Raw genomic sequence first — 27,948 nt, 5'->3', positions numbered from 1 at the left:
TTACTAGCCCTAAAACAAACAAGAAAATGAAGGATTTCTGGTGTTTTCATACTTCCACAGGGCAAATTAAAAGCCAGTGTTTATGTACTTCAAAAGTATAGGATGGGAGAGATTGATTAAAAACAATGGATGTTAATGTTAATTAGACTGACATTTCTGGAATGTGAAATCTTCTATTTATGTGGACTGGAACAATTTAAAAGGTGTGGGGTGGGGGTGGGGAAGGTGGTTAAGCTTTTACCAGAAAGCTAGATACTACCAGTTTGAGCAGATATTCTCTATACTTATTTATGGGAATATTGCTAGAACCAGCCCTGGCCTACCCTCAAATATACAGCTAAAAGACATAAAACAACAACAACAAAAACACTTTGCCTACTGCCCCAAAAGAACAGGTACAACTAGTTAGCAGCAGTTCAAAGAGTGACTGGTGAAAGAGCATTCTCCGGTATCACCCAGCCTTTGGTCTCTCTGCTAATTTGGACCTATTTATGTGATGTCATTTTTAGAATTTAGAAGCCAATAGAATTTATTTATTTATTTATTTATTTATTAGCAGGAGTGGAGGGAGTATTTGGGCTGGGGAATCACCTGGTTTGTGGCTACATTTTTTGGTCTGAGTTACCCAATCTTGAAAGTCTTTTTTCATCAGTCAACTACTCAAATCAAGTAGAAATGTTTTCATCAGACATTTCAATAAATTCTCTATCTTCAATAATAACCTTAAGTTCGGTGTTCTGCTTTTTCAGACCTTCCACAGTGTAAGAAATTTCCTTCCATGACTCAAGCTTGACTTTGGCCCGTTCTAGAACCTGCTCAGCTTCTTGTTTGGCTTCCAACCATTGTGTTGAATCCTTTAACATTTCATGTAGCTGTTGCCTGCGGCTTTGAAGGTGTCCCTGTACTTCGTCCCACTGGCTCTGGATCTTTTCAACTGGTGAAAAACAAATGCAAAAAAAAAGAAAAAAAAAGACATACAATATGATTTTTAAAAAAAGCAGTTATTGAAATATGTAAGTAATATTTCTCATTGCAAACAACAATTTTCATCTGTAACTAAATTTGGTTTATTAAAAGAGAACAAATAACGGTTGGTAGGGCACAGTATGGTACACAGCGTGGGTCCTGATGCACATGTAGCCAGAAATGTCAGCTTTTTGTCTCAATAACAATGTAAAGAATACTCAAACAGGGTCACCCTGATGAGAAAGAAACAGTTCTTCATTCATATCAAGCCAAATCAAGCTAGCATTTTGATGAGATGTCCTATGGGGACTTCTATAATCTTATCCTTCATTTTAAGATTAATTACAAGTGGTAATAAATGGTTATGTTATACTTTCTTGACCAGGTAAGACAAACATTGGTAGAGTGCATGGCTGTTCACAAAAAACCTTCTCACATCTTCATGTTAGTTATTAGAATAAGGATTAGATGTGTCCTTATTTGGGGGGAAATGTAGTTCTGAAAAGGCTAATGATAATTGAAAGCTATGATAACAAGGTTTGGCCGAGGTCAGACTGGCCCACAAAGGCACCAGGAAATTTCCTGGTGATGTGACACAGAGACCTAACCCTAAAATATGCAAAGCTTTGAAAACAAAATTGTGCTGTGCTTTGTTAATAAGAAATCTGTATTGCTTAAAACTAGCACAGAGCCAGGCCTCTTAGTATTTTTCCCAAAGGCTGTCCTCATTATAGTTAAAAGCAGGGGCGGCTCTAGAAATTCCGCCGCCCCAAGCAGGGCGGCGCGCGGCGCCGGTTGCACCGCCCTTCCCCGGTCCCGCGGCTGGGGCAGAAGTGCCTGCGGACGGTCCCGTGGTCCCGCGGCTCCGGTGGAGCATCCGCAGGCATGCCTGCGGGAGCTCTGTCCGAGCCGCGGGACCAGCGCACCCGCCACAGTCATGCCTGCGGGAGCTCAAGCGGAGCCGCGGGAAGAGGGGACCCTCTGCAGTCATGCCTGCGGGAGGTCCACTCGTCCTGGGGCTCCGGTGGACCTCCCGCAGGCATAACTGCGGAAGGTCCGCCGGAGCCAAATGCCGCCCTGCCAGGACAATGCCGCCCCACACGCCTGCTTGGCGCGCTGGGGTCTGGAGCCGGCCCTGGTTAAAAGTCAGAGGCCACCTTCTCTTGGTGGGTTGAGAATTTCCTGAATGGTCTGAAGGCAAAGGCACCATCAGATGGAGGACGTTGCCAGCAGAGCACCCATGATAGGATTGATTCCACAAAGGCATTGCCTCTCTGGGCTAGAGGAAAGCAATCACAAACATGTAAAGTGAAAATCCTCCCAGGAGTGCCTCTCCTTTAGCTTGGAAAAAGCAAGGCTTTGGAGCTGTACTCTGGCTCCACTCCAGCTCCAGGCAAAAACCTGCAGCTCCACTGCTCTGGAGCTGCTCCAGGCTCTAGCTCTGGACTCCGCTCCAAAGCCCTGGGAAGAAGGGTTGTAAATCCTCCTGTGAATTCCACCAGGCTTGGAGAAGGGGAAGAAGATCCTCTCAGCATCCCTTGCTCCAGCCTGGAGGAGAAGACAGAAAATGAGTGGATGTGGGAAAAGGAATGACTGAGTACATGAGAGGGAGGAAGTAGGGGAAGATAATGTAAATAACAAAATAGAATCCAAAAGAGACCAGGTACAACCAGAGGATGAACCAAGGATTGGCTAAGGCTGTGAGGAGGAGGGAAAGAGCAGTAACACAAATTACATAATTTGTGCAAGCCAAGATTTGGAGCATATTAAACTGTCCAACTTGAAATGAGTAGTATTTAAAGGCTACACCACATTTGGGATGCTACCTACAGGTAAAAAGAACGAGTACTTGTGGCACCTTAGAGACTAACAAATTTATTTGAGCATAAGCTTTCATGGGCTAAAGCCCACTTAATTGGATGCATGCTGTGGAAAATACAGTAGGAAGATATATATACACACAGAGAACATAAAAAAATGGGTGTTGGCATACTAACTATAATGAGAATAATCAATTAAGGTGGGCTATTATTAGCTATTGTATCTGCTCACCACAGAAAATGTTACTTTTTTGTCCCAAAACCAAACAATTGAAAATCAAAATGTATTTATTTGGATATGTTGCCACGTCTCATAGGAACTGTGGTTCAGTGTTCATGTCCCCATTCTCCTTTGTGGGCCAGGCTCCCTGGCTGGGGTTCAGCATGAGAAATGTAGTCCAGCCAGGGATCTGATCTGTAGAGGAGACTGGGAACATAAACACCCAAACCTCAACCCCTAGGAGGTACCTCAAAATATTTTTGGCCAGAATATTTCAGTTTTCAATTTTTTGCCAAAAAAGTCTTTATTTTTCTTCTTCAGAAAACAACATTTTTTTCAAAACAGCTCTATTATTTTGTTTTATCAGGAATAAGTTATCACACCCAAAAGAAAATATTCTTAATGGTGCATGCCTTATTACATCAGAGCTTGAGAGCCAGAGAGAGTTCAGGTAATGGAGTCTCTTTAAATTATTATCTAAACAAACAATTTAAAGCTATGCAAAATATTTCAGTTTGATGCATTGGGTCACTCTCTAATCTCAGAAAAGAAAACATTTAAATGTGGGATAAACACTTGTGACATTTAGATCACTCATCTGGCTCTTCTGAGCTAGTCTGCAGCTCATTAAATACCATATGTGACAAATAAAATATTAGCAGTCAAAAAGGTTTCAGAGATAGTTCATTAAAGAGGAAGTAAAGGGGACCTTTGTAATTCAGGTATCACTGAATTATTACAGAGTAACCCAAAAGCAGTACACAAAAAACATCCATTCACCACAGAAAGTTTACACATGATAATTGATGCTTTCATTTGAATGTGGACATTTAAAAATATATCTTTTGAATGAGGAAAGGCAATTCCTTTTAGCTGAACTTTTTCAAGATTTCACCTTTGGCTCTCATTTAAACCACTCAGTGTGTAAGCAAATAAACATGCCTCCTCAGAGTTTGTTTCTCTCCTATTTATACATTCGTACTCTCTAGTCCAGTGAATCTCAGTCAGATTCCTGAAAGTGGTACAGTAGTCTGGAAAAGTAGTCTTGTGTACCCCAAAGTTTCACCTCACTTAAAAACAACTTGCTTGCAAAATCAGACATAAAAATACCAAAGTGTCACAGCACACTGTTATTGAAAAATTGCTTACTTTCTCATTCTGTCTGTATGAAATTTTAGTTTGTACTGCCTTTGCTGGTGCTTTTTATGTAGCCTGTTCTAAAACTAGGCAAATATCTAGATGAGTTGATGTACCCCCTGGAAGACCTTTGTGTATCCATAAGGGTACACGTACCACTGGTTAAGAACCACTGCTGTAGTTGAATCTTCTTTGTTAAAGAGAAGGGGAATGTTGACTACACCTTTATTAGGTATATGCCAAACAATAAGCATTTGGAACACCCAGGAACCTTTTCCAACTTGTGGATGGGTCAGATCAGAGCTGGTACCAGAATGTGTAAGATGAATGGTTCCACCTGGTACAAACATGGTCTGCCATCTCAAATCCACCAGGTGGAAGCACACCCTGCCAGACCACTGGAAGGAATGAACAGAAAGGAATTTCTGGGTGGGTGGGAAGGGGAACATGGTGTTATCATTGTGAAGGTGTGGTGCAAGAATGGATAGTGTGTGAGGAGGCCAAGGAATGACGGCAGTGTAAAGGGGAGCCCAGAGTGAACAGAAGACAGAAGTGAGGAGATCACAAATAAAAGGGGAACAGGCCCTGTCACACTCCACTCACAATGCTCACACATTCTACAAAAACATGTAGGGATCAGCTCTGTATCACAGACTTTACTACCCAGGAACCACTGAGCTAGCTATTTCAGATGAGGAGGATCAGAGAACTGCAAAATCTTTTCAAAAATATTAGCCAACAGACCCTTCTTTAAAGGTTCCCTTCAAAGTAGATTATTTTTAAAGTATTTTAAAAGGCTTCTGTAACCATATTGGGTTTTTGTCTGAAGGCATAAGATCACTCTATGAAAGGTTTCCCCTGGCTGGAAGAGGGAATTTGTGGGGGGAAAAAAAGAAAATACTTAGTATATTTTCTTTGAAAGTGCAGCTGAACAGCAGGAAGAAGATAGGGGAGGCATCTAGCATTCTGCCTCGGGCCCAGTAAGGGTCATTTCTGCCTACCTCCGTCTCATAAGATCCTGCAGGTTACAATGAACATATGGGATTCAGTGGAGGGGAAAATGAGTTCTTTCCACATCCAGTGACCCTAATCTGAGAGCATGAAGAGTTCAACCATGGGAATAAGGTCTAGAGATCTGTGCATAGGTGGAATTAAAAAATCAATAACCCGTGAGTCAATTGTTCCAGGGATTTATCTGAGTTTTGAAGAAATACAATGGGAGTTTGATTATCCACCTCCAGCCCTGAATCAAACACCTTCAGTAAAGTAAAACACAACAGAGGAAGAGCTATGCTGTTATAGGATGGGTGACAAAAGGAGGTCTGAGAGCTAAATAACATTAAAAATTATTTTAAAAGTATGAGCTCAGTGTCACAGGGCTGGACTCCCTCACCCTGGATTGCTTGCTGTAAACAGTCCTCACACCACTAGTGGCAAGTTCAGTACCACGTGCTTTATTTACAAGTGTTTGTTTCCCCACAGCATACGGCTTTTCCCCAAGCCTTTACCTACTACCAAACTACAGAGCAGGCAGGGGAGATCTCACCTATCTGAAAACCTGGGCTGCTTTACTCTTCCAGTCTTCCTCCTTCTCTCCTGTCTCTCTTTTAACCATCTTCAGCTGAGTCCCCTGGTTGATTGGTTAATCACTTGGTATTTAATTACTGATCTCCTTACTTTGGCTCATGTGGATATGATTACCAAATGGAGAGTGGTGAGCCAGCCTTAGGCTACTCTCACTCTGTCACAGCAGGTTACACAATGATCTAAATCTAGAGTAATTGTCCTAATTCTACTCTGGATTACAACAGTGTAACTGAGATCAGATTCTTGCCCTTCATCTTTTTACTACAGCAACCTAGATATTATGGTGACTTATAAATGAGGAACACGTAGAATTAATGTAATCTGTGTGATGTGCCCTGTGTAGGGTCAAAACTCACCCTGTTCTTGGGGTTTTTACACAATTAATAAATAAAACAGTTCCAAGGCTTGACTGCTCCTAAGGTTCCTAAATGCAGGGCTGCTCATTTCAGCCAACTCCTAAATTCTCTCTCTCTCAGAACCCAAGATCTTCCTACCATGGTAACTCCCCTCTGCACTTTTCTTCCTCCCCTTTTCCTCCCTAATGTTGAAAAGTTCCACTTTGGTTTGACACCAGATAAGATGCTGCTGGGCAGGGTCAGTATCAGTGCCAGTTTCCACTAACCCCTTCATACTCTGGTCCACTGTGGTGCTTGTCCACCTCACCACAAGAGGGGACATGAGGAGAGAGACCTGGCAGAAGAATGGAGCCAAATGTGGAGGTTGGTATCACTTTTTCTTTCCATGAGATACTAAGAGAAATTTTAAATTGTTCTTATCTCATGTGTGCCACTATCCGAACTTTTTTGTATACACAGAATATTTAAGAATCAGTACATCTCAACATTTTTTTTCATATCTGATGGCAATACACAACATAAGAGTAGCAGAGCAGAACTCTTTGTCCTTCGTTAAACTATTACAAATTGTGACCCATTCATCTTTTTACAATTATTATTTAAGTATATTACAATAGCACTAAAGGGCCTCAACTAGGACAGAATTCCATTGTGTTAGATCCTTTATAAACCCATAGTTAGAGATCATCCTATATGAAGAGCTTACAGTCTAATCAGGCAAGCCAGACAAACTACACACAAGCAAAATATCAAAGTTCTTGCTGATTATATCTGTTATTATTTTTTAACTAATATTTTCCCCAAACAATTTCTTGTCTTATCACACCGTAATTCCCAAGTGCTCCAGTCAAGCGTTTCCAATTTTGCTGGTACAGTGGTGCCCTTTTTCATTCTGCCCATCCCATCACGTAGACTGGGAAAAAATAAATGCCACCAGACAAAGCAAGTATAGACATTTTTGTGATTATATCCTAGGAATTGGACAAGGGTCCACATGGCCTCTCCTGCCCAGTCCATCAGGACTCCCTGCAGCTCCCCCTATGTCATTGAATAGTCCAGCTACTTCACTTGACTCTAGCAGTGGAGGCTTATAATTTCAGGAGTCCTATTCAATTTGGTTTGCATCACTAGTGCCACCAGTAGTTTGACAGCTGTTATGTCATTAAAGAGGGAAAAGTGAGATCCCCTGAGCTGATTTATTGGTTTAGTAAGATACAGGAAGTACTAACAATTGAGAAAATTACATTTAAAAAATAAAACACTAGATAACTATTTTATAATCCAGTTACCATTGATTTAGTATCCAGAAAAGGAACAATCCCAGCAAGTAAAGCTGCTAACTTGAAATCAATTTTTGTTTATTAAGTTATTTGCTCTGCTATACTTCATTTATGGATAAAACTAATATAACTCTGTCTGCTGCTGAAAACAAACCACTTACGTATTGAGCTATCTGAGCTGCCCACTGCTCATCCTTTCTTTGGAAAAGTGAATGTGTGGAAAAAGTAAATGAGCACTCAAACAGTGTGATCTAGAAATGCAGAGATTAGTAAGATTTGAAAATTGAGCACGTAAGCAGCAGCACTGTATCAGGGGGTTAAGATCTCTTCAAAAAGAAGAACAGCCTGGGCAGTCACTAATCCACTGCCTTTCCAATGATGTCACCCTAGTGCAGTCCTTCTATGCAACCTCCTCCAAATAACAAATAGTAACAAGCCCGACATAAGATTCAGTAAGGCATCCTCACTTAGAACAATCTCAATGAGACAAACAATAATAGAGATGAAAGGAAGAATAAAAATAAACTTGAAAAAATGATCAGCAAAACTGTATTCACATTAAGAGAAAAGCAACTGAAATAGTGGATGGATTCTGCAATTATTAAAACATTAATATAATTGACAGTCTAAGACATAATCTCACCTGCAAAGGGGCTGTATTTTTCCATATGTTTGTATAGTGCTTAGTACAATGAGCTGAGTATGTGCTGCTCTGTGTGGCCTTGGGCAAATCATTCACTTTCGGTCTCTCAGTTCCCCTATCTATGAAATCATTATTACTAATTATTTGAATTTCCATCACATGTGGAGGGCCCAGTCAAGATTAGGGCCACATTGTATATGCACATTTTAAGCAATTTGGGGTAGGGGCTATCTCTGACTATCTAAACAGACAAGACGGACAAAGGAGATCCAAGGCCCCCTCACATGAGAAGATACATATATACTCATCCTATCTTCAGTGACTAAATTTTAAGGTGGACCTGTCTATACCCAGTTCTCCCATTTGGTTTAGTATCCAACCAATCCAGGGACAGATAAGAAAAAAGAGCCAAACAATTTGTTATCCAATCAATTTTAAAAAAACAATAGGAACAAAGAACCCCCAAAAGACAGATCCTTTGTCCTTAGACTCCCCAGACAGAGAGAGGGAGAGAGAGACTCTATAGCCTGGTGGCAAGGACTGTCATCTGGGTCTCCCACATCCTGGTAAGTGACCTAATCACCAGGGTCCTGGCTATTTAAGAGTGGGATCTCTCTCTCTATCCTTTTTTTTTTTTAATTCAAAGATCTTATTTTCATTCTCCATGGAATGAACACAGATTTTGAAACCTCCAATTTTTTCACAGTATTTTTTTTTGACCATCCCTGATTGGTAAAAGTTCAGGGACAAAGACATTCATGCTCCACAAATGCAAGAAATTGGAAACAAGGCCAAAAGGTCTCAGAAGACTAAAGAACAGGAAAGCCTCCTCCTCTTTTCTCCCTCTTCTGCCTCACCTTCCACTTCTACAGAGGTCATCATATATTATGAAGTGGACACAGTGAAGGAGAACTCTCAGAAGAAGCTGTTAGCAAAACAGTAGAAAGACACATTCATGTTATTGGGCAAAGTATGGCCCGTAGGCTGGATCTGGCCCATCAGGGCTTTCAATCCGGCCCTTGGGATTGCCAGCCCTGTGGCACAGCGGGGCTAAGGCAGGCTCTCTGCCTGCCCTGGCCTTGTGCCGCTCCCGGAAGCAGATTGCACCACGTCCCTGCAGCCTCGGAGGGGGGTGGGGGGAGTCAGAGGCCTCCACGTACTGCTCTCGCCTCCAGGAACACACCCCACCCCAGCTCCCATTGGCCAGGAACGAGGAACTGCAGCCAATGGGAGCTTTGGGGGTGGTACCTGCAAGGTGAGAGCAGGGTGTGGCAGAGCCGCCTGCCCCACCTCATCCCCAGGAGCCACTGCCAGATATGCTGGGCACTTCCAGGAGCAGCGCGGGCCAGGGCAGGCAGGGAACCTGCCTCAGCCCTGCTGTGCACCGCTGCCACCCCAGAGTCGCTTGAGGTAAGTGGCGCTGGGCTGGAGCCTGCACCCCAAACCCCTCCTGCATCCCACACCCCAACCTCCTGCCCTGAGCCCCCTAACCCACTGCCATGAGCCCCCTGCCACACCCCACACCCCTCCTGCACCCCAACCCCCTGCCCTGAGCCCCCTCCTTTACCCTCCCTGCACCAAACCCCCTTCCCTGAGCCCCCGCCACACTCCACTCCTCCTGCACCCCAACCCCTTGCCCTGAGCTCCCTCCTGCACCCTCCACCCCAACCCCTTGCCCTGTGCTCCTTCCTGCACACTGTACCCCTCCCACACCCTGCACTCCCCCCTGCACCCCAACCCCCTTCCCCAGTCCTACATTCATGGCCCTGCATACAATTTCCCCACCCAGATGTTTGCCCGCCCCTGTTGTAAATGATGTCCAGTCTAATCCTATTAATAATGAAGCAAAAGGTTGACATTTCCTCTTCTTTCATTCAATAGACAAACCCTTTTTTGCATTCCTGAAATTACATGATAAATTCAAAATGACAACCAAATAACTGTTTTTAAGAGGTCCCCACCTAACTAGGACCCTATTGGGGACAGAATTATCAAGTGACACAGTAGAAATGGAATTTGCAAAGCAGAAAACAAAGCTCCTTTTCTTATCAAATTACCATAAATTGAATACAAATCCTCCCTCTATCAAACTGCTTGTCATAGACATTGTCACCAGCACATCTAGGTCTTGCCATAAAGGTCATCTTTTCCCAATATATTCTTAGATTTCAAGGCCAAATGGGACTATTATGATCATTTAGTCCAGCGGTTCTAAAACTGGGGTCCATGGACCCCTGGGTCCTGAGATTCTACAAAATATTATTGAAAAAAAAATAATCTCGTCTTGTGTCTGCATTGCATAATGATTAAAACTGATAAATCTACTATTTCTGTTTCCACAACATATTCCATGGTGCATGAACAATGTTGTAATACTCACACTGCACAATGTAAAATGTATCACTCCTTGCAACAGCAAATCAGAAGTGATGTCTGGCTTTTTTATGATTAAGAAGTCTTTGGTGGAAGTGGAATATATTTTTAAAGTGCGTAAGCAAATTACATTGAATATGGATAAGTTTTTAAAATGTCCTCATACTAGTACTGCTAATTGTGCTGAAGCCATGTACAATGCAGAGTCAAGTAGTAAGGAACAAGTAAAGAACAGAAAGTTTGATTAAAGTTATAATGATTTTGGTTTTATGGAATTTAGTGATGGATGACTGCAATGGATGTTGCGTCGCCAGGCTATTGCATTACAAAAAAAAAAAAAGCATTATGTGCTAAATGCAGCCATGACAGTTGTGAATTTCATAAAGTCCTGGCCTTTGAATTAAACCTGTTTGCAAAGCTGTGTTTAGATATGGATGAGGACATGACGTATTATTGTTTCACATGTGCATAGGCTATCTCGTGTCAGAATGTTGGAAAGAGTTTTTGAGCTTCGCAAAATGCTGCTGGGTTTTCTTTCTGTGCACAAGATCACTGCAAACTTTTCTGACCTGATATGGATTGTAAAGCTTGCACACTTAGCAGACATTTGAAAGTTGCTGAATGCACCGAAACTCTTCACACAAGGGAGTGATACAATCATACTTGAGGTGAGTTACACAACTGCAGCATTTCAGAAGAAAATAGAGATTTGGAAAACTAGACTGAGCAGTGGAATCTCAGATATGGTTCCGCTACTGACAGAATTTCTGGTTACTAACAGCATGAAAATTGACTGTGAGAGAGACAGGACCATTGTTCACCTTTCAACTTTGGCAGAGTACTTCAGTGTTTACTTTAAAAATATAAACATGGAGGAAAATTACTGGGTTCGGGATTTGTTCTGAGCTTGTGCAATGTCATCTTGCTCTTTGAGTGGAAAAGCAGAGCAGGAGCTGCTTGAACTATCCTGTGACCGCACACTGAAAAATCAGTTTCAGGAACAAGCACCTTGTCAGTTTTGACCAACTGTTGCTGCAGAATACCCAGTTTTCGTTACAGAAGCAATGAAAGTGTTGCTACTTTTCCCAACAACATATACATGTGAAGCATCATTGTCTGCCATGATAGCTATGAAGACAAATTTCAGGTCCCGTCTGGAAGTGGAGAATGATCTATGAGTTTGCTTGTCAACCATCACACCAAAGATAGTCAGAGTGCAGTAAGAGGCAGGGTCACCCATCTCACTGATATCTGTACGTACTCTTATAATCTTTTTCTTTAAGCATTACTAACAGTACGTGTTTATATGAAGTACACATATACCTTTGTCAATCAGTTTCTTAGTTGGGAGTCTGTGATTAATATTTGAAAATTCACAAGAAAAGTTTGAGAACCTCTGTTCTAGTTTGACCTCCTGCAGAACATAACCATAGAATACTAGGATTCGGGTCAGTTATATATCCAAAAGGAATTACAGATGCAATGACATTCCTTAACTAAAAATGTAACGGGGTTTATCTGGATCTTTGAGTGTTTCAATGTTTATCCCTTGCAACAATGCTCACAATGAAAGGACACAGTCCACTTGAAATCTAGTCAATTTTGAAAAATGACTTATGAGTAGTTTCAGGCTTTGCAGCTGTAGTTTCCAATATTTTAAATGTTTCTTTCTGCTATGTTGCAATGTGAAAGACACCAAGTGGGAAAAGTGAATAATCAAGGGCCCAATCCTAGGAGTCACATGTTCTCAACCTCCAATTGACATTAAAAGGATCTCAGGGTTCACAACACCTTCTAGAAGTGCTCAGCATTTTAAAGGATGGGCCCTGATCAAATATAACAGGAAAAAAAGAAAGTGACCACTCAAGTATATAAAGTAAATAAACTGAAAAAAGAAGGACATATTTAGATTTTCTAATCTCTGAAACTGTAGGGATTTTAGACATTACTTGTAAATAAAGGAGATTAAAATCACACCCTTCTGTTTTTAAGTTTGTGTGTCCCTTTAATTGAAAATAGTTTACATGATTAATAGACACGATAATTCTGCTATCAATTTATTCACAAAGTCTTGAGATGTGGGATGAGATGGGGACCCAGAATGCTATTCAGTAGTTATTAGAAAATAGGTAGTATTTTGTTAGTTTATATTAACTTGTCTACAACTGCAATGTTGGAATATGTTGCAAACATAAAAGAAGTGTAGATTTTTGTGGATAAAAGGTTTCTAATGTGGAGACTGTATAAAAATATCACATTTTCATTATTTGCCCAAGGAGCACACTAACTCAGCTTCAAAGTTGTCAACATTAATCCTTTTTATAAGATTTGTTGTCCTCAAAATTTCCTCTTTCTCTTCCCATTTTTCAGTTTTCAAGTCCTTTTCAAGGGCATTAAGTATATTTTCATTCTAAAACATAAACACTTTCTCAGTTTATCTTAGCAACTAGACAACTATATACATGTTTAATAAAACCTATGGTTGTTGTGACTTCCATTCCAAGTATTTCATTATTTTTCCCCTGTGAGACATTTTTCTTTAAGTTTTTGGGCTGGTTGATTGTCATTTACTTATTTCTATTTTGTGAAGCATTCGATCATTTTTGGATTTTTCAATAAGATTTGTGGTATAAAACTTTGTTTACCTTTACATTTTTGCATTATAAAGCATTAGTTGTTATCATAACTCATCATACCACTTAACTGAATCAAAGAAACTGTTACTTACCTTATAATAATTGTGGTTCCTCAAGACATGTTATCCATATTTATTCCACTGTTTGGTGCATTTTCACCCCATCCACTCAAGTTCAGATTCTTTTGGCTGGCAGTGTCTGTTGGAGTCATACCTGTGCCTGAGTGTCCTTGTGACTCCAACCAAGGGCATACAGGATAGGACGATCCCAACTGTCTCTCAGTCCCTTTGCCAGTACAGAATCCAGTTGTTAGAAGACTCCACAGTAGTGGAGGAGGGTGATCATGGAATATATGTGGATAACACTTCTTGAAGAACCACAGTTACTATAAGGTAAATAACCGTTTCTTCTTCTTTGAGTACTTGTCCATAGATATTCCACTGTTGCTGACTCATAAGCAGTGACCTAGATCATTGGTTCTCAACCAGGGGTCCAAGCCCCCGTAAGGGACCACAAGCAGGTTTCAGTGGGGGCACCAAGCAGGGCCGGCATTCGACTCACTGGGGCCCAAGGCAGAAAGCCAAGGCCCTGCCGCACGGGGTTGAAACCCAGGCCCTGAGCCCCGACACCCGAGGCTGAAGCTGAAGCTTCAGTGGCTACATTCAGGGGCAATGTAGCTTTGCAGGGGCTCCTGAGGCATGAGGCCCCAGGCAATTGCCCTGTTGCTATCCCCTAACACCAGCCCTGCAGAAAACCCTTTATTGTGACACAGGTGGGCTGTGGAGTTTTTATAGCATGTTGGGGGGCGGGGGGGGCTCAGAAAGAAAAAGGTTGAGAATCCCTGACCTATTTCACAGGAGGTGGGTGCTGGGATCTACCTCAACAATGACTGCAAGACAGCCTTTCTAAAATGGGTATAATCAGTCCTTGATGCATCTACTTTGGAATGATGGTTGATAAAGGTCTCTCTTCCCCCTGCCTCTCAACCTGCTAGGACTGCAGCCTTCCCCACAGATTGCACCTGCAGGGACATTAGGTGTCCCCAGTCCCGAGGCAGAACAGGGAGCTGTGCTGTCATGTGAGTGAGGGAACGGGTCTGCGACAGCAAAGCTGCAGCGTGCTCCATGTGCTACCGCAGGGCCTATGACACCCAATCCCTGCATGCTCAATGTGCAGGAAAAGCTGCAGTCTGAGCAGGGCAGGGCAGAGACACACTCCCAACTCCCACCCCCACCCCCAACAAGGAATGTGAATAGGAGGATGAGCGCCTGGCTGTGGGGGGAGCCACTACATTGCTGAATGGCTTCACCCCCAGGCAGGAGCTGTTCAGCAGCTGGATGGCCTTCTACCATCAAGCCTGCCCTCTCCTCACTACAACGGCTTCCCATAAAATTTTGAATCACTTTCGAAGTCTCAGTCCTTGTCTTCAAAGCACTCCATTGCCTGGGTCCAAGATATCTAAAAGTTCCCCTAAAGTGCTGGGACAAAGAGCGTGGTCAACAACTAACATTTTTCTCTGGCACAATGGAACTCTCAAATAATCAGAGTAAAGCTCATCTGTGTGGAAGACAGAACTTTCTCTGGGGGCAGTCTGAGACTGTAGAATTAACTCCACCAAAAACTAATGACCTCACCACTTCACATTCAATGCGCAATGCACATGTATTTGACCTTGCCTTCTCTAAAAATATACAACAAAAGATTGGCAGTGGGGCAGACTGTGCTAGCTTCATGTTTGGCAGGAAAGGGCATCTAGCGCTGGATTGGGGTGGAGACACTGTTCTTCTAGCCTGATGAAGTCTCCATTGCACCTAATAAGCACATAGCTATGGAGTAGTAGCCTTCATTAGAAGTATCATGGCTGGGGTAATAAAAATGAGCTCTCGGCTGCCTCTCTCCCTCTCTGGCATGTACTGGCCTGAGTGTTTAGACTCCAGAGAACAAACTGGTGACACCTCCCTACTAACATCAGAAACTGAGGATGAGGCATACTTCTCATGGAGAGGTTCCAGCAGTTCCAGCTGGAGTGCTAAGAGCACCTTCAGACTGTGATGCTGTATAAAAAGGAAGCTGACCATTTTATCACTGTTGCTATCACTGTTATACAATTGCAATAGATCTTGTACACAGTATGCCTTGTAAGATATCATTTGAAATGTTGTAATCTGTTGCATAATGTTATTTTGTTTATAGGTGGGTGTTATCATTGTATATGAAGTTATAGATGATTGCTATGTATTTGTATCTCAAACATGTTGTGTTCCTGCGTAACACCCACAAGACAGATTTGCATCTAGACCAGCCAGCCATGGTTAATGGGCCATTGAGGAGAATCAACTCTTCCAATGGGCCCCTCCCAAGGACACCTCAGAGAGCATATGGACAATGGTCACCCCAGTGACTCAGTAGGGTACATAGATCATGTGATGAGACAGTAACTTTCCGTGCTCATGGACTAGGGGGGTATAAATTGGAAAGTGTGACATCATCCTCTTGCCTCTCCCCTGCTCCACAACTCTGGATTATGATTGCTAACAAAGAAGAGCTTTGAACAATGGACTGAGGCCCCCAGTATTTGGGTTGAACCAGAAAGACTTATTACAAACTGGCAGATTGAACATCACTGCTATTATCCTCATCTACAAACTCTGAAATCAACTGTAATGTATATGATTCATTTTAACATTTTCATAATTCTCTTCCTTTTTATATTAATAAATCTGTAGTTTTTAGTTACTAAAGGATTGGCTACCAGTGTGGGTTTTGGGTAAAATCTGAAGTATATTTTGACCTGGGGTATGTGTCTGGTTCTTTGGAACTGGAAGAACCTAATATATGTGATTTCTGGTTTTAATAATAATTAATCATAGAAGTCTGGTTCATCTGTGTGGTACATGAGGGGCTAGAGGTCCTGAAGGGGACTGTCTGTGGCTTCATAATAACTAGTGTAGTATTTTGGAAGCACACATTTGTTACTGGCTTGATGAAATTTTATGAGAGTATATACCACCAGTTTGGGGTACATGCCCTGTTTCCTAGCAGGCTGATCCAAAATTGGCACTTTTAGCTGTGTCCCATACCAGCGTGACACAGACTGTCTCTCATCGGTACCACTGATGCGCTTGGCACCAGTACAGGGGTGGCAGGAGGTACCAGAAAAGGTATCTTTATTATTACTAACAGGGGTGAGTCTGATACCAAAGAGACCATGGGGGTCCCTTGATGCCTTATATAATTTTCACACTGAGCAAGCCAGCCCCGAAGCAAGGTGACTGGATGGCATGGTACTGGACTAGTCAGTACCAGGGATATTGGTACTAAAGGCCTGAGTACTGAAGGGTCAGTACTAGGTGATTTTTCAGATACCAAGTAAGTTGTTCTGAAGGCATGGTTTCTGGCGCCAGAGGACCCTTCCTGGACCTCGAGCTACAATTTTCTGAGATAATTGAAGGTGATTTCTGGCTTCTTGAGAAAGGACGTGATGAAAGAAATAGATTTCATCCATTTATGGGCTCAGTGTTCCCTGAAGTTTTACCAGTTAAGGAGGATGAATCTTTGGGAAGGTTTGTCTCAGATCTGGAAGCAGAGGAGCCAGCAGGAGCATTTTTTTTTTTTGCAATATGTGCTTAGGAATTTCTGCCCCAACCACTTCAGGGTCTGAAGAGAGATGCATTTACCTCTCCAGAAGGAACATTTTCAGACAAGATTCCCTAGATCTTTGGAATCTCTTTGAAAAAGATTTACAAAGAGCACATCTGTTATGTGCCCATTTCCCTGGCTCACAATAAGCATTTGGTATGCCCATCATTAAGAAGCATTACTACCTTGCATGAAGGGAAATTTTTAAGGCCTGAAGAGTTCAGTCATAATAAGCAATGCTGGTTCCGGGTCAGACTAAGGCAAAAAGTCAAAAGGTTTTCTTCTAAAGAAAAAAAATAAACCTCTAAAATTAACACTAACTGACCAACTGCTAAGTAACGATCTAGTTACAATATAATGGGCTGATCACGCAATGACTGAGCAGCTCTGGACACTTCAAGGTCTGACTGAAAGCAATGGGTGAAGGAAATGAGAGCAGGATGGGGTTACCCTATGCTTAGTTTATGCCCTTGGCTGGAAGGAGAGCACTCAGGGTATGTCTACACTGCAAAAACACCTGTGCTGGTCCATATCAGCTGGCTTGGGCTAGGAGCTGTTTAACTGAGGAGTAGACATTCAGGTTAGAGCTGCAGCCCGAGTTCTGGGACCCTCCCCCCCTCATGGGGTCGCAGATCCTGGGCTCCAGCCCAAGCCTGTCTGTAATAAGCAGCTCTGTAGCCTGAGCCCCGCAAGCCCAAGTCAGCTGATATGGGCCAGCAGTGGATGTTTACTTGCAGTGTAATCATACACTTAGGGTCCAGATGCAGATCCAATGGATGCTGCTGATCAAAAGAATTCAAATCTGAAAGAATCCCAACACTGGAATATATAAGGACAAGCATGCAAAGAGGAACTGATTCTCCCCCCTGCTTTATTGTAAAGTTCCCATGCATCTAGCTATCATAAGATCACATCCTTAGACCAAAAACCCTCACTAGGATTGTCCTATTAGAATAATCAGAGGGCTCCATTACTAGAACTGTCCCAGTGATGCATTTGATTTAATAATCTTCTACAAAGGTTGCTTTATTGAGCCATCTTACTATACCTGTAGAAAGGAACCTCCTCTCTTGTCTTATCTATTTTCTTAAGTCTCACCATCATCATATACCTGTGAAGCTTTACATTGTTTTTTTAATAACATAATATACTTAAGCATGCTGAAGCTCTCCAACTCTGTGGCTACATGATTATAGCTGGTCTAATCAACCTTAGTCAATAAATATTTAAGTGATCTGTGTATTTCAGTTTTAATTTTATAAAAAAAGTTTGTGAAGAGTTTAATAAGAAACAAATTGTTATTGTTTGGCCATATTTAAGAATGTACCAGTAGTTATTATCTAGAGGTGATCAGATATGTAATTATTTATCTTTGTCCAAAAGTTTTGCTAGTATTTTTTTCTTTAACTATGAATACTCAAGCAAGCTCACTGAGAGGAAAGAATTTCTAATTAGGAATTTAGTTTCTGTTCATGGACCAAGGCATTTTTAATAATCACCCCAACAAAAAAAACATGTTTAAAGGACATCTGTTTTCAGCAGACATGCAACTTGTCAGTGCATTTATTTAGAAACGGGATATGAAATTAATGAAACCGTGCTGTATTTTCTTTGAACATAAACAAAAATGTTATTAGCATTATTAAAATAAAGCAGCTCTACTGAGGCCTTTAATATACTTTTGTACTTGCTGATGCAAAAACATTATGGTCAGACTGACAGTTAAGTGTAGAATTGTGTGAAATTCATTACCTACCTAATGAAGTGTAAAGCCAATGAATTTAAGTGTTTTCACTGCCACAGCACTTACTGCTGCCTGCCACACATTCATATTTACCCTGTATTTCCTTATTGGCAGCAGCAGCAGCAGCAGCCGGGCTAGCAATAAAACTCAGTCTAGCTTCAGTCCTATGCTTTTCATGTATGTTACACTTTCATATTGTCACTTACTTTTTGTTTAGGTTTAATAATATCGTTTTGCCCTATCATTTCCTCTCAGCATATTTTCAAATAGCCAGATTAAACAAATAATAAATTATCAAAGCAGATAAGAAAGGGAAGCTTACCATTTTATTTTTTCTCCTATATTCTATTAAATATGCAATATGTTCATATCCTTCCCATCTTTAATAAAAACAAATTCCCCCAAGAAAGGCCTTGTTATTCTTTTAGTAGGATGTTCTGGTAAAGGAAGCAAAAAGTTATCTAGGAATTGAGATAACGCGTTAGGCCAGTCACATAAGGCATACAGGCAAAGTGTCTGAAGGAAATGGGTACAACTTAGAGAAACAGAAATAGTGTCTCAGCATGACTTGCTAATAACTTATATATCTATGCCACTTTTGTACCACTAGGATTTTGAGCTGGTCAAGGGCCAGCAGAGCCCCCAAAATAAATTAGAGTAGTCCCCTCTAATGTACTGTAGTTTCCCTAGATCTGCAAATTGACTAGCCCCTTCCCCTCCTGCTCCACGTATACCCACACACAGCCCCTTTGCTAAGGGAATTAACAAGGGCTGTTCCAGCTAGTGCTGTGCCAATAACCAGTTTCTTGGTTTGAAGGCACAACTGGAAAAAAAAATCAGGAAAAAAGTCATTTTGGGTGACCCCAAAAAATTCAATTTTTTTCAGCAAACTGGGTTCAACAAAACAAACATTTTGTTTAGTTTGAGGGTTTCATATGTTTTATTATTTTTTTAAAATAAAACTGAAGTAAAATTGAAAAAGAAAAGTAATTTTCAACCAAAAAGTCTAAACATTTAATTTTGAAATTTTCAAACAAAACATTTTGATTTTTTTTGACATTTTTTCCCCAACTGAAACAATTTGGAGAATTTGATACATGAATTTGCAAAACATTTCAGTCAACACAAATCTTCATTTCTGGTGGGGAAAAAAAGCCACATCCAAAACTTTTTTCCCATCTCTCTTTCTAGCTTCTTTATGTTGCCAATGCAGAGTAAAAAGGGTTTTTAGCAGAAAACAGAATCAAGCCTCTCAAAGTATTTTGGAAGAGAGATGCAGTACTGCTAAACCCCAAGCTATAAAAAGGCATGAGTCGAGCCCAAGAATCATCAGCATAATATTAAAAAAAAAAGTTTGGAATTATTTGGCTTCTGGTTTTTGAGCTTTTAAGCTTCATGTTTTCGTCAGGAGTGAAGGACCCGTGATTTTAAGATAAAACTCCAAATACTACATCTGTTGGCAACACTGTAAATGTCTAACCAACAGTAGTGGTATGGGCCTGATTTTGAATGATGCTGTGAACCCACAACTCCCTCAGATTTCAACTGGAATTTTGGGTGTTCAGAACTTCTGAAAAATCAGGCCCAACATGACTAGGTGTTATATATTATTTATAATTATTATTTTCATACTATAAGATGTAAATTCATTTCCTCAGGTGAAACTCAGCCATGTGCAGAGGGTTCCCACAAAGGCCCCGAACACCATACAGAAGCCCCACATTAAGGACTTCAGTGGTACTAAGGCCTTTGTGTGCATGCTTTCACTGGGTTGAATTCCACTCTTGAGCTTTTCCACTGTTTCGTTTGTTTGTTTTTGTTTGACTGGTTGTTGAGGTTTTTTGGAGCGTGTGGGTGGGCATTTGTTTTTTGCATTAAAAATTATTGCCAGAGTAATTTTCCATAAAACTGAGTATTGATTTTAATTTTCAAAAATGTAACTGCTTTGTGAAATATCTAGAATTTTTTGTAAAGGTTTTAATGCAATGTGGATTTCAAGCTTGCTTTTGAAGTATCTCCTCCATTCCCTAGTATTCAGGGGAATGCTTTCTATAAATCAGGGGTCGGCAACCTTTCAGAAGTGGTGTGCCGAGTCTTCATTTATTCACTCTAATTTAAGGTTTCACATGCCGGTAATACATTTTAATGTTTTTAGAAGGTCTCTTTCTATAAGTCTATAATATAGAACTAAACTATTGTTGTATGTAAAGTAAATAAGATTTTTAAAATGTTTAAGAAGCTTCATTTAAAATTAAATTAAAATGCAGAGCCCCCCGAACCGGTGGCCAGGACCAGGGCAGTGTGAGTGCCACTGAAAATCAGCTCACGTGCCGCCTTCGGCACGCGTGCCATAGGTTGCCTACCCCTGCTGTAAATGAACCCAAATGGCCACTGACTGTCAGTAATGCTTCGCAACATCTACAGCTATAACAGTATTTATCTGGCTTTTAAAAATCATATCTTTAGAAAGGTAATTCAGTTACAAAAGCATGGAGCTTGCAATCTGTATATTTGTGAAAGTAAAACAATGAAGAACGATTGAAATGCTGCACCTGGCACTATTCATCACCGACTATACTAGAATACTTGAATAACAAGACAAATCACTCTTTTTTAAAAGAGGACACACACTTTTAAAGCTGTATTATAGCTCCTCTGCGGTCTACAAAGTGAAATGTGAAGTAAACATAGAAAGTACCAGTATTTATCACCAATGATTTTTCTCTATTAGTAGTAAATTTAGCAAAGATGGTAACTCAGATTGCTATACTTATTTTTGAAGCCTTTCTTACTTGCTAGATATGTGACAATTTCTTAAATGTAATACATTTGCAGTAAATACAACCATTTGTGCGGTGACATATATAGTATAATAAAATGGTATGAAGCTGCTGTAATAAGAATTTTCAAATTAAAAAAAAGTTTTCCTATCACTAAAAAAGTAGAACAGTCTACAGCATGTGAAACATCATCTGAATTTTAATTAAGACACACAATTGTCAAAGTTAGAATCAAGACTCACAATTTGTCAGACCACTCTGTTTTTATTAGCGCAGCGCTCCGCCAATAACATTCAGATAATGTGAGTGGCCATGCAAGACCCAAACAGTCTTATTTATACAGATAAAAGAGCGGGAAACAAACAAAGGGACAAAGAGAAAAACAGCAAAATTCACCTGGGGCATAGCATGCATATCTTACTTCCTTACTAACTCCTATCAATCTAAGGCTAATGCTTCACCAATTGCCCTTAAACGGTGCAATTGTTCTATGTTAATGTCTGTATTCCTGACACCTGGACTCCAGCATTCCAGCGATTTTCCTTAAAGGTACAGACAGCATTTCTTTAATCCTATCTATTTTTGTAATATAATTCATTCTACTTTCACACTACATATGCAGGAAAGCCTTGTTTAGGCTTTAATTTTTCACTTTAAGGCACTGGAGTGCATTGGGGCAGCTTGAACTCATAGTTCACAGGGGAACAAGTCTGCATGTGATTGGCTTATGGTATTGCCAAACCCAAGTATTCAAAAATCATGAATCAGATCACAAATATAGTGATTTAAAAATGTGGTGTGTGTTTTTTTTTATTTGCCTTTTGGTTTTTGAGACTTTAGCTTTTGCATATTCGAGCTTTCCTATTTAGAGTCACACAGTCATAGAGCTTAAGGCAAGAAAGGATCACCTGCTCATCTATTTTGACTCCTCCATGTCACAGGCCACCAACACCACCCAGAATCTTCACACTAAACCCAACAACTGAAATACTGAGAATTAGAAACGTATATTAAAAAAAGAGCTGAGATTCTCACATCACGATTCCACAAAGTGAGGCTCTAAGACAAACACCATATACCACGATGCATATGATAAAATTGCAAGAATTGGCTCAGTGGGCTTCACGGCTGGGAGTGATAGCACAATGTGTCTGCCTCCTCCTTGTCCATAGCTGTAGTAGCTTGCAGCACCATCAGTGTTAGCCCCACATACTACCTGTGATCAATCAGGTGACATAAGAACGGCAGTTATTACCAGTCCCAGTGCCCGTATTGCCTCCCCACTGAAATGATGTCTTCTTGTTTTTTCAAACTAAATTGGCTAGCTGACGGCATTCGGACAGTGCAGAACATTTTAATGCTGCCTTTTGAGGCTTCCTTATCTCTCCCAGACCACAGTTTCTCCTGCACACTTATCACCAAACCTTCAGTCTGAAGACACTAAACAGAGGTGTCTAAAGTTTGATGGCTCACTTCACTCATCTAAAACTGTAAACAGAGGTGCTCCATATACAACTCTTAACTGAATGAACATACTCAGTACATTGATTTTTTCTCCACAATGGAAACAGCAAATTTTAGAGATTCATTCTGTCTGAACAATGGTTGCTCTACAATTTTACAGAATATGTTGTGATTTTGTCTGAACTTATTTTTTTTCCCTTTGGACTTTTGAAGGATCCAGACATCTGAGCAGACCTGCTTTTCACCCACTATCCTGAAAACAGGGATACTCCAGGCAGTTTCATGGATGTGCGATGAAGTATATAGAAACATGCAGGCTGTCTTGTAAGGAAGGAGTTAAGTTGACATTGGAGGGAAGTAGGAAATACTTTTAGCTGGCACCAGTTATAGCTGTAGGTAAAAGACATTTGTCTCAAAATATAGAGGCTGCACTCAGGGGCAGGAAGTTTTCATTGAACACTGAGCAGCAGGGACTCAAAGCAGCACAAACCAAAGAAACCTACAAAGGTTTGTACCAAAAAGAGGCTGTAAATCTAACAGAGAACAGGGTTCAAAGATCAGACTGTATATAGCCAGGTGGCTGGAGTACGTCATTTTCCTTACTTTCATTGTTCACATGAGCTGAAAAGAGCTCGGTATTCCTCAGTTACTTTAAGACAGGACTTCTGTGAAAGACTAAATAAACTTGCTTCTTTTAGAGGTATAACTAGAGTTCCTGAGGAAAAAAGTCAATTAATAGTCAACTAGGTGGGAAAATCCAGTTTGGAATCTTAAAGAAGCAACTCTGACCAGAGGAATATTGACACAGAGCTCTTGCTATTCTGAAGCACATTCTCAGAAAGAGACAGCCTAAGAGTTATTTCTTTGGGCATTTATTCTACCCTTTCATTTTGGATTGACAGTTTCCCCAACTTCTTCTGCCCCATTCTGTCTTCTTTCTCAAAAGCACATTCATTTGCCACACCCATAAGAAGATGCTTTCAGTCTGATGCCAGCTAACCCATTCTTTCTCTGCAGAGAGTGACAACATCACCTTCACACCACTTCAAATCTTCACCAGCCTGAGGTGCAAGAGTCCAGAGGTAATTTAAAATTAGACTGGAAAATGCCCTACAGACTATACTGTAGGCAGGGTGTCAGGGCTTTTAAAAACGGTACTCTAACATTGTCTATCCCATAATTGTTGGAAGTTTTTGCTATCGTAAACAGTTAAAATTCACATTCATACAGTCATGATTAGATTGCCGAGTTAATATGCAATTAAGATAAATATGGGCAGCTCACAGACCGTATAGAACAAATGTTTTTTCTACCATTCTCAGGAGTAATTCAGAATATCATTAAAAAAAGTTCTCTCTGCTACCATATTGGCTATACAATTTCTGTTTTGTATTTAAAAACAAGCGCTTATGCAGAAAGTGATGGAGCTACCCGAGGAGTGCTGGTACCCTTAACTAACAGGAAAAGTGAAAAACTGCCAGGGACTAGATACCATCATAGCAAGGGATGCTACTGACACTTTTTTAAGGTAAAGGGATAGCTCTTTCCCATCTTTAAATATGATTCATTCCCAAACAAAGTCACGTAATATGGCACCTTGTGACAGTGTGTGACATTTGGACTTGCTTGTATCTCATTAATTAATGGCTACATAAACTTAAAAAGTTAAATATGCTGGGCTGGGAAGGAGAGGGATCTCTCTCTCTCCTCTCTGCTGTGGCAGCCCCCAAGCTGGGGCTGGGAAGGAGGGGGGAAAGTTGCCTCTTTCTCTGGCTGCCGCAGCCCTGTATGTCCCAAATTTCCCCCACCCCCTCTCCTCACTTCTCACCCCCTCTTCCCACTGCCCCCTGCCACCTACCCCCTATTCGCCCCAAGGCCACCACCTCACCTTACATGTGCATCTTCTCTAGGGTCCAGGCCCTAATTAGTGGAGCCACACCTACGTGGCTCCACTAACTAGATGGGTGGCCCTTCACTGTCTTGTGTGCAGCTGCCCAGGCGCGCACCTTAGAGGGAACTATCTGTGGACCACCTGAATGGAGCATCCACGGAGCATGGTTTGAGAACCTCTAGTCTAGGATTTAGCTAGATATTCTTAGGGATGGTCTCTGCTCCACTGGGCCATCCCCAAGAAGGATGTATATATACAGTGTTTCATTGTTGGTTTCTTTTGCAATGACTACCCTGAAACGTTTCTACCCAAGATTTTCCTTTTTCACACATTTTTTTTGCAAGGAAGAGCATAATGTAACCCCATGACAGGAAGAAAAGTCAGTTGCTTACAACTAAGAGGTGACAAGGTCCCTGACAGTATACTGATGCTACTAAAAGAACCAAGGGCGCACACAGAACATTTCTTTAGAAGCAATCAATAGTATTACTACCTATATGAGCATTCTGTATATCAGATAACAAGCAATCACCAAATGCTGGAAATCAACAACTAGTTTCTTAGGAAATGAATGAATTACTCAAACTAATCAGCTATTTACTCAGGTTGCACTTGCAAAGAGCAAGCAAACCCAGAACCATACAAAATCTACCGGAGTAGCCAAAGTACAGCTTGTGGTGCAGAGTGCTCTAAAACTATATTCATGTATCCCAGCTGAGGGATACATGAGTAAATTCCAATATATATCTGTCAACTTTGTGGTCTGCACCCTGTTTAAAAAATAAGAGAGATTGCCCAAAACATACATCAGAACTCTGCATTTTGCTTATTATCACTGATAATGTTGCATCTACATTTATCTTGTAATTTAGCAGAGCAGGCCCTGAGTCTGCTGTACGTTCTGTAAAAAAAATTATGACCCTGTATAAATAGAACAGTTTTTTCTCTTTATATGGCTCCGTTTTATTCACATTGGATGTCACCCATCATACTCTCAGTAAGCTACCAATTCAGTCATAGTTTGTCCATATTTTGAGTGTTTCTTTTCTGTACAATGAATTTCCTCGTTTATTTTGTTTTTGTTATTTTAATATTTATTTTTCACCTTGTCTATGACCTGTTCAACACACTCTGACAATCATATAACCAACATAGCTATGCCATCAAAACATTGTAGTGTAGACCTGGCCTGAATATGGATTTATATGTTGCTTAAATTTAGGCACTAAGTTGGAAAAAGTTGACCTGAATGCTTGAAATCCACCCATCTGGTCAGATAAATTTGAATGACATGTAATACTGTCAAACAAACATGTCCTGCTTACCTTGTTCTGATGGGACTTTTCAAAGGTTTATTGCAGGAGATAAGTATCTCCGTTGCTCTTAAAATTGAAGACATGTTGAAGAAATCCCACTGGATTGGGTTTTCAGTGTTTGCTCAGATTATTAAAATAATATGAATAACAGGATGCCACGTGTGTATAATAATGTAAAGTATCAATGAAGTTGCTTGGGTACAGATCAAAGTGCCTGTGTGACAGCACAGTTCTTGGCAACTTCAATCCTTTGGGAGTTTTCCAACAGGTAAAACAGCTATGAATGGAACAATTCACTGCCCACTTTGTCTCTAACTGATATTTAAAATTCTATTAGCTTGCCAAAGATTTACAAACAAAGACAATGTTCAAGATTATTTCACAGCCCAAGTGGTGATGCCCTATTTTGATGAAAAAAATTGCTAGCTACATCCCACCACCAAGTAAAGAAATAAGGAATGTCAACAGTTCAATATTCGCTAAGAGCATTCCTGGAAGAAATAAACCCAAATCAAGTAGGCTTAGTAAACAAACAAACAAAATATTATGACATCTTGTCCAAAGGTTTGTTCACATGGACAACTAGCTGGACAATATTGAACAGCGGAACAAATTGATGCAAAGAACAATGAGGGTGCTAAGCAGTAAACGCCAAATAATTTTCTGGCCTTATGAATCCTAATGAATGGATTAAACTTTAACAATCAAATAAAATATTAGAAATCTATGTCAGGCACATGGAAAGAAGGAAAGTAATCATGTTTTCTGAGATGTGATTTCTTTGTTAAAACAGACCTTATTTACTCCTTTACAGGAAACAGTGGAAAGCTTTCAAACCACATAGCACAATCTCTGTGAGGATTTCTGACTTCATAGATAAGAAAAATATCCTAGCAGTTGGTTAAGAAAAAAATGCCTTAGCTAAAAAGGGATAGAAAATATTATTTTCCCTTGATCTGGAATAGACTTAACGCATACAAAAAATAAATACCGATAGATTCACAGATTTTAAGGTCAGCAGAAATCATTATCAATCATCTTACCCGGAGGTTCCCAAATTTTTTTTTTTTTTTTTGCTTTCTCCCCTTTGGAGATTCAGGCCACATGCATGTCCCTCTCTTCCCTATTGCATTCCCTTCCCATCCAGGAGACAGGAGAGGCATAGAACAGTCAGATAAATTGGCTATGCCAGGGAGAGTAGGAAGCAGGGTGTTGGGGTGGGTGCCTGGAAAGATACAGGGTATAGTGAGTGCTGGGTGTCTGGGGGATGCAGGAATAGGCATTGGGTTCCTGCAGGAGGTGGGGAGATTGGGGTGCCCCCAGTTTACTCTCTCCCTCTCCCCCATGCACACCCGTCAAGAGTGGATACTGGGTGCTCAGCTGTAACTGCTTCATACCTGCTGCTGAGCCCAACAAGACCATTTGCAGCTGCCAGGGAAGCTCTTCATGAACTTCAATGCTGCCAAGCTGCCTGCCTGATCCAAACTTAAGCAAAGCTGCCTCCCCAAACCTGGGCAAAATTTCCAGTCAAGCAAGGGCAGCAGCCTCCTAACAGTGCCACCAGGTGGGGCCAGTAGGGGTCAGCAGAATGCAGCTGACTCGGAAGAACCTCTACCCCTGCTGCTCACCACCCCTCCCCCGTTAACTTCATCATGTTTCCCCTTAAGCAGGGCGTTCCCCACAGTTTGGCAACCTCTGATCTAGACAGACCTCCTGCATAACACAGGCTGTAGAATTTCACCCAGTAATATTTACATCAAACCCACAAACCTCCTATAAAGAGAATTTTTAACCTTAAAAAAAAACATGTATTTACCCAGCACTAAGTTTAGAATCCCAGTGGAATTCTAAGTTGTGTGCGACTAGTCATCTACCTTTCTTATTCATTTGCTCTGGAACCCAGTCTTTTTATTTGCACTGGACACAGGCCACAGGTTGGGATTAACTAGACAGTCCCACATTACTCCCTAACATTAAAGTCCTATTCTTACTCTTCTTATAAAGCTGAGCCTCTGGGATGCTGACATGAGGGCAAACCACCTCTGCTCCATGCCCCCTGAAAAACCTTGCCAGCTTGACTCAGAGGGAAAAAAATC

General features: G+C 41.0%; 1 protein-coding gene across 20 annotated transcripts in view; it reads right to left on the bottom strand.

Annotated features, from left to right (window-relative positions):
- The window catches only part of DMD (dystrophin), a 2,044,659-nt gene that overhangs the window by 431,115 nt on the left and 1,585,596 nt on the right, over positions 1-27,948 (bottom strand). For all 20 annotated transcript variants that reach the window (XM_044996713.1, XM_044997415.1, XM_045002732.1 and 17 more), the window contains one exon: positions 723-934. In XM_044996713.1, coding sequence (XP_044852648.1) covers positions 723-934 — 212 coding nt within the window. The remainder of the gene's footprint in view (positions 1-722; positions 935-27,948) is intronic.

This window comes from Mauremys mutica, chromosome 1 (genome assembly GCF_020497125.1).
Source record: "Mauremys mutica isolate MM-2020 ecotype Southern chromosome 1, ASM2049712v1, whole genome shotgun sequence".
Taxonomy (NCBI): Eukaryota; Metazoa; Chordata; order Testudines; family Geoemydidae; genus Mauremys; species Mauremys mutica.
This window is presented reverse-complemented; position numbering and strand designations above follow the sequence as displayed.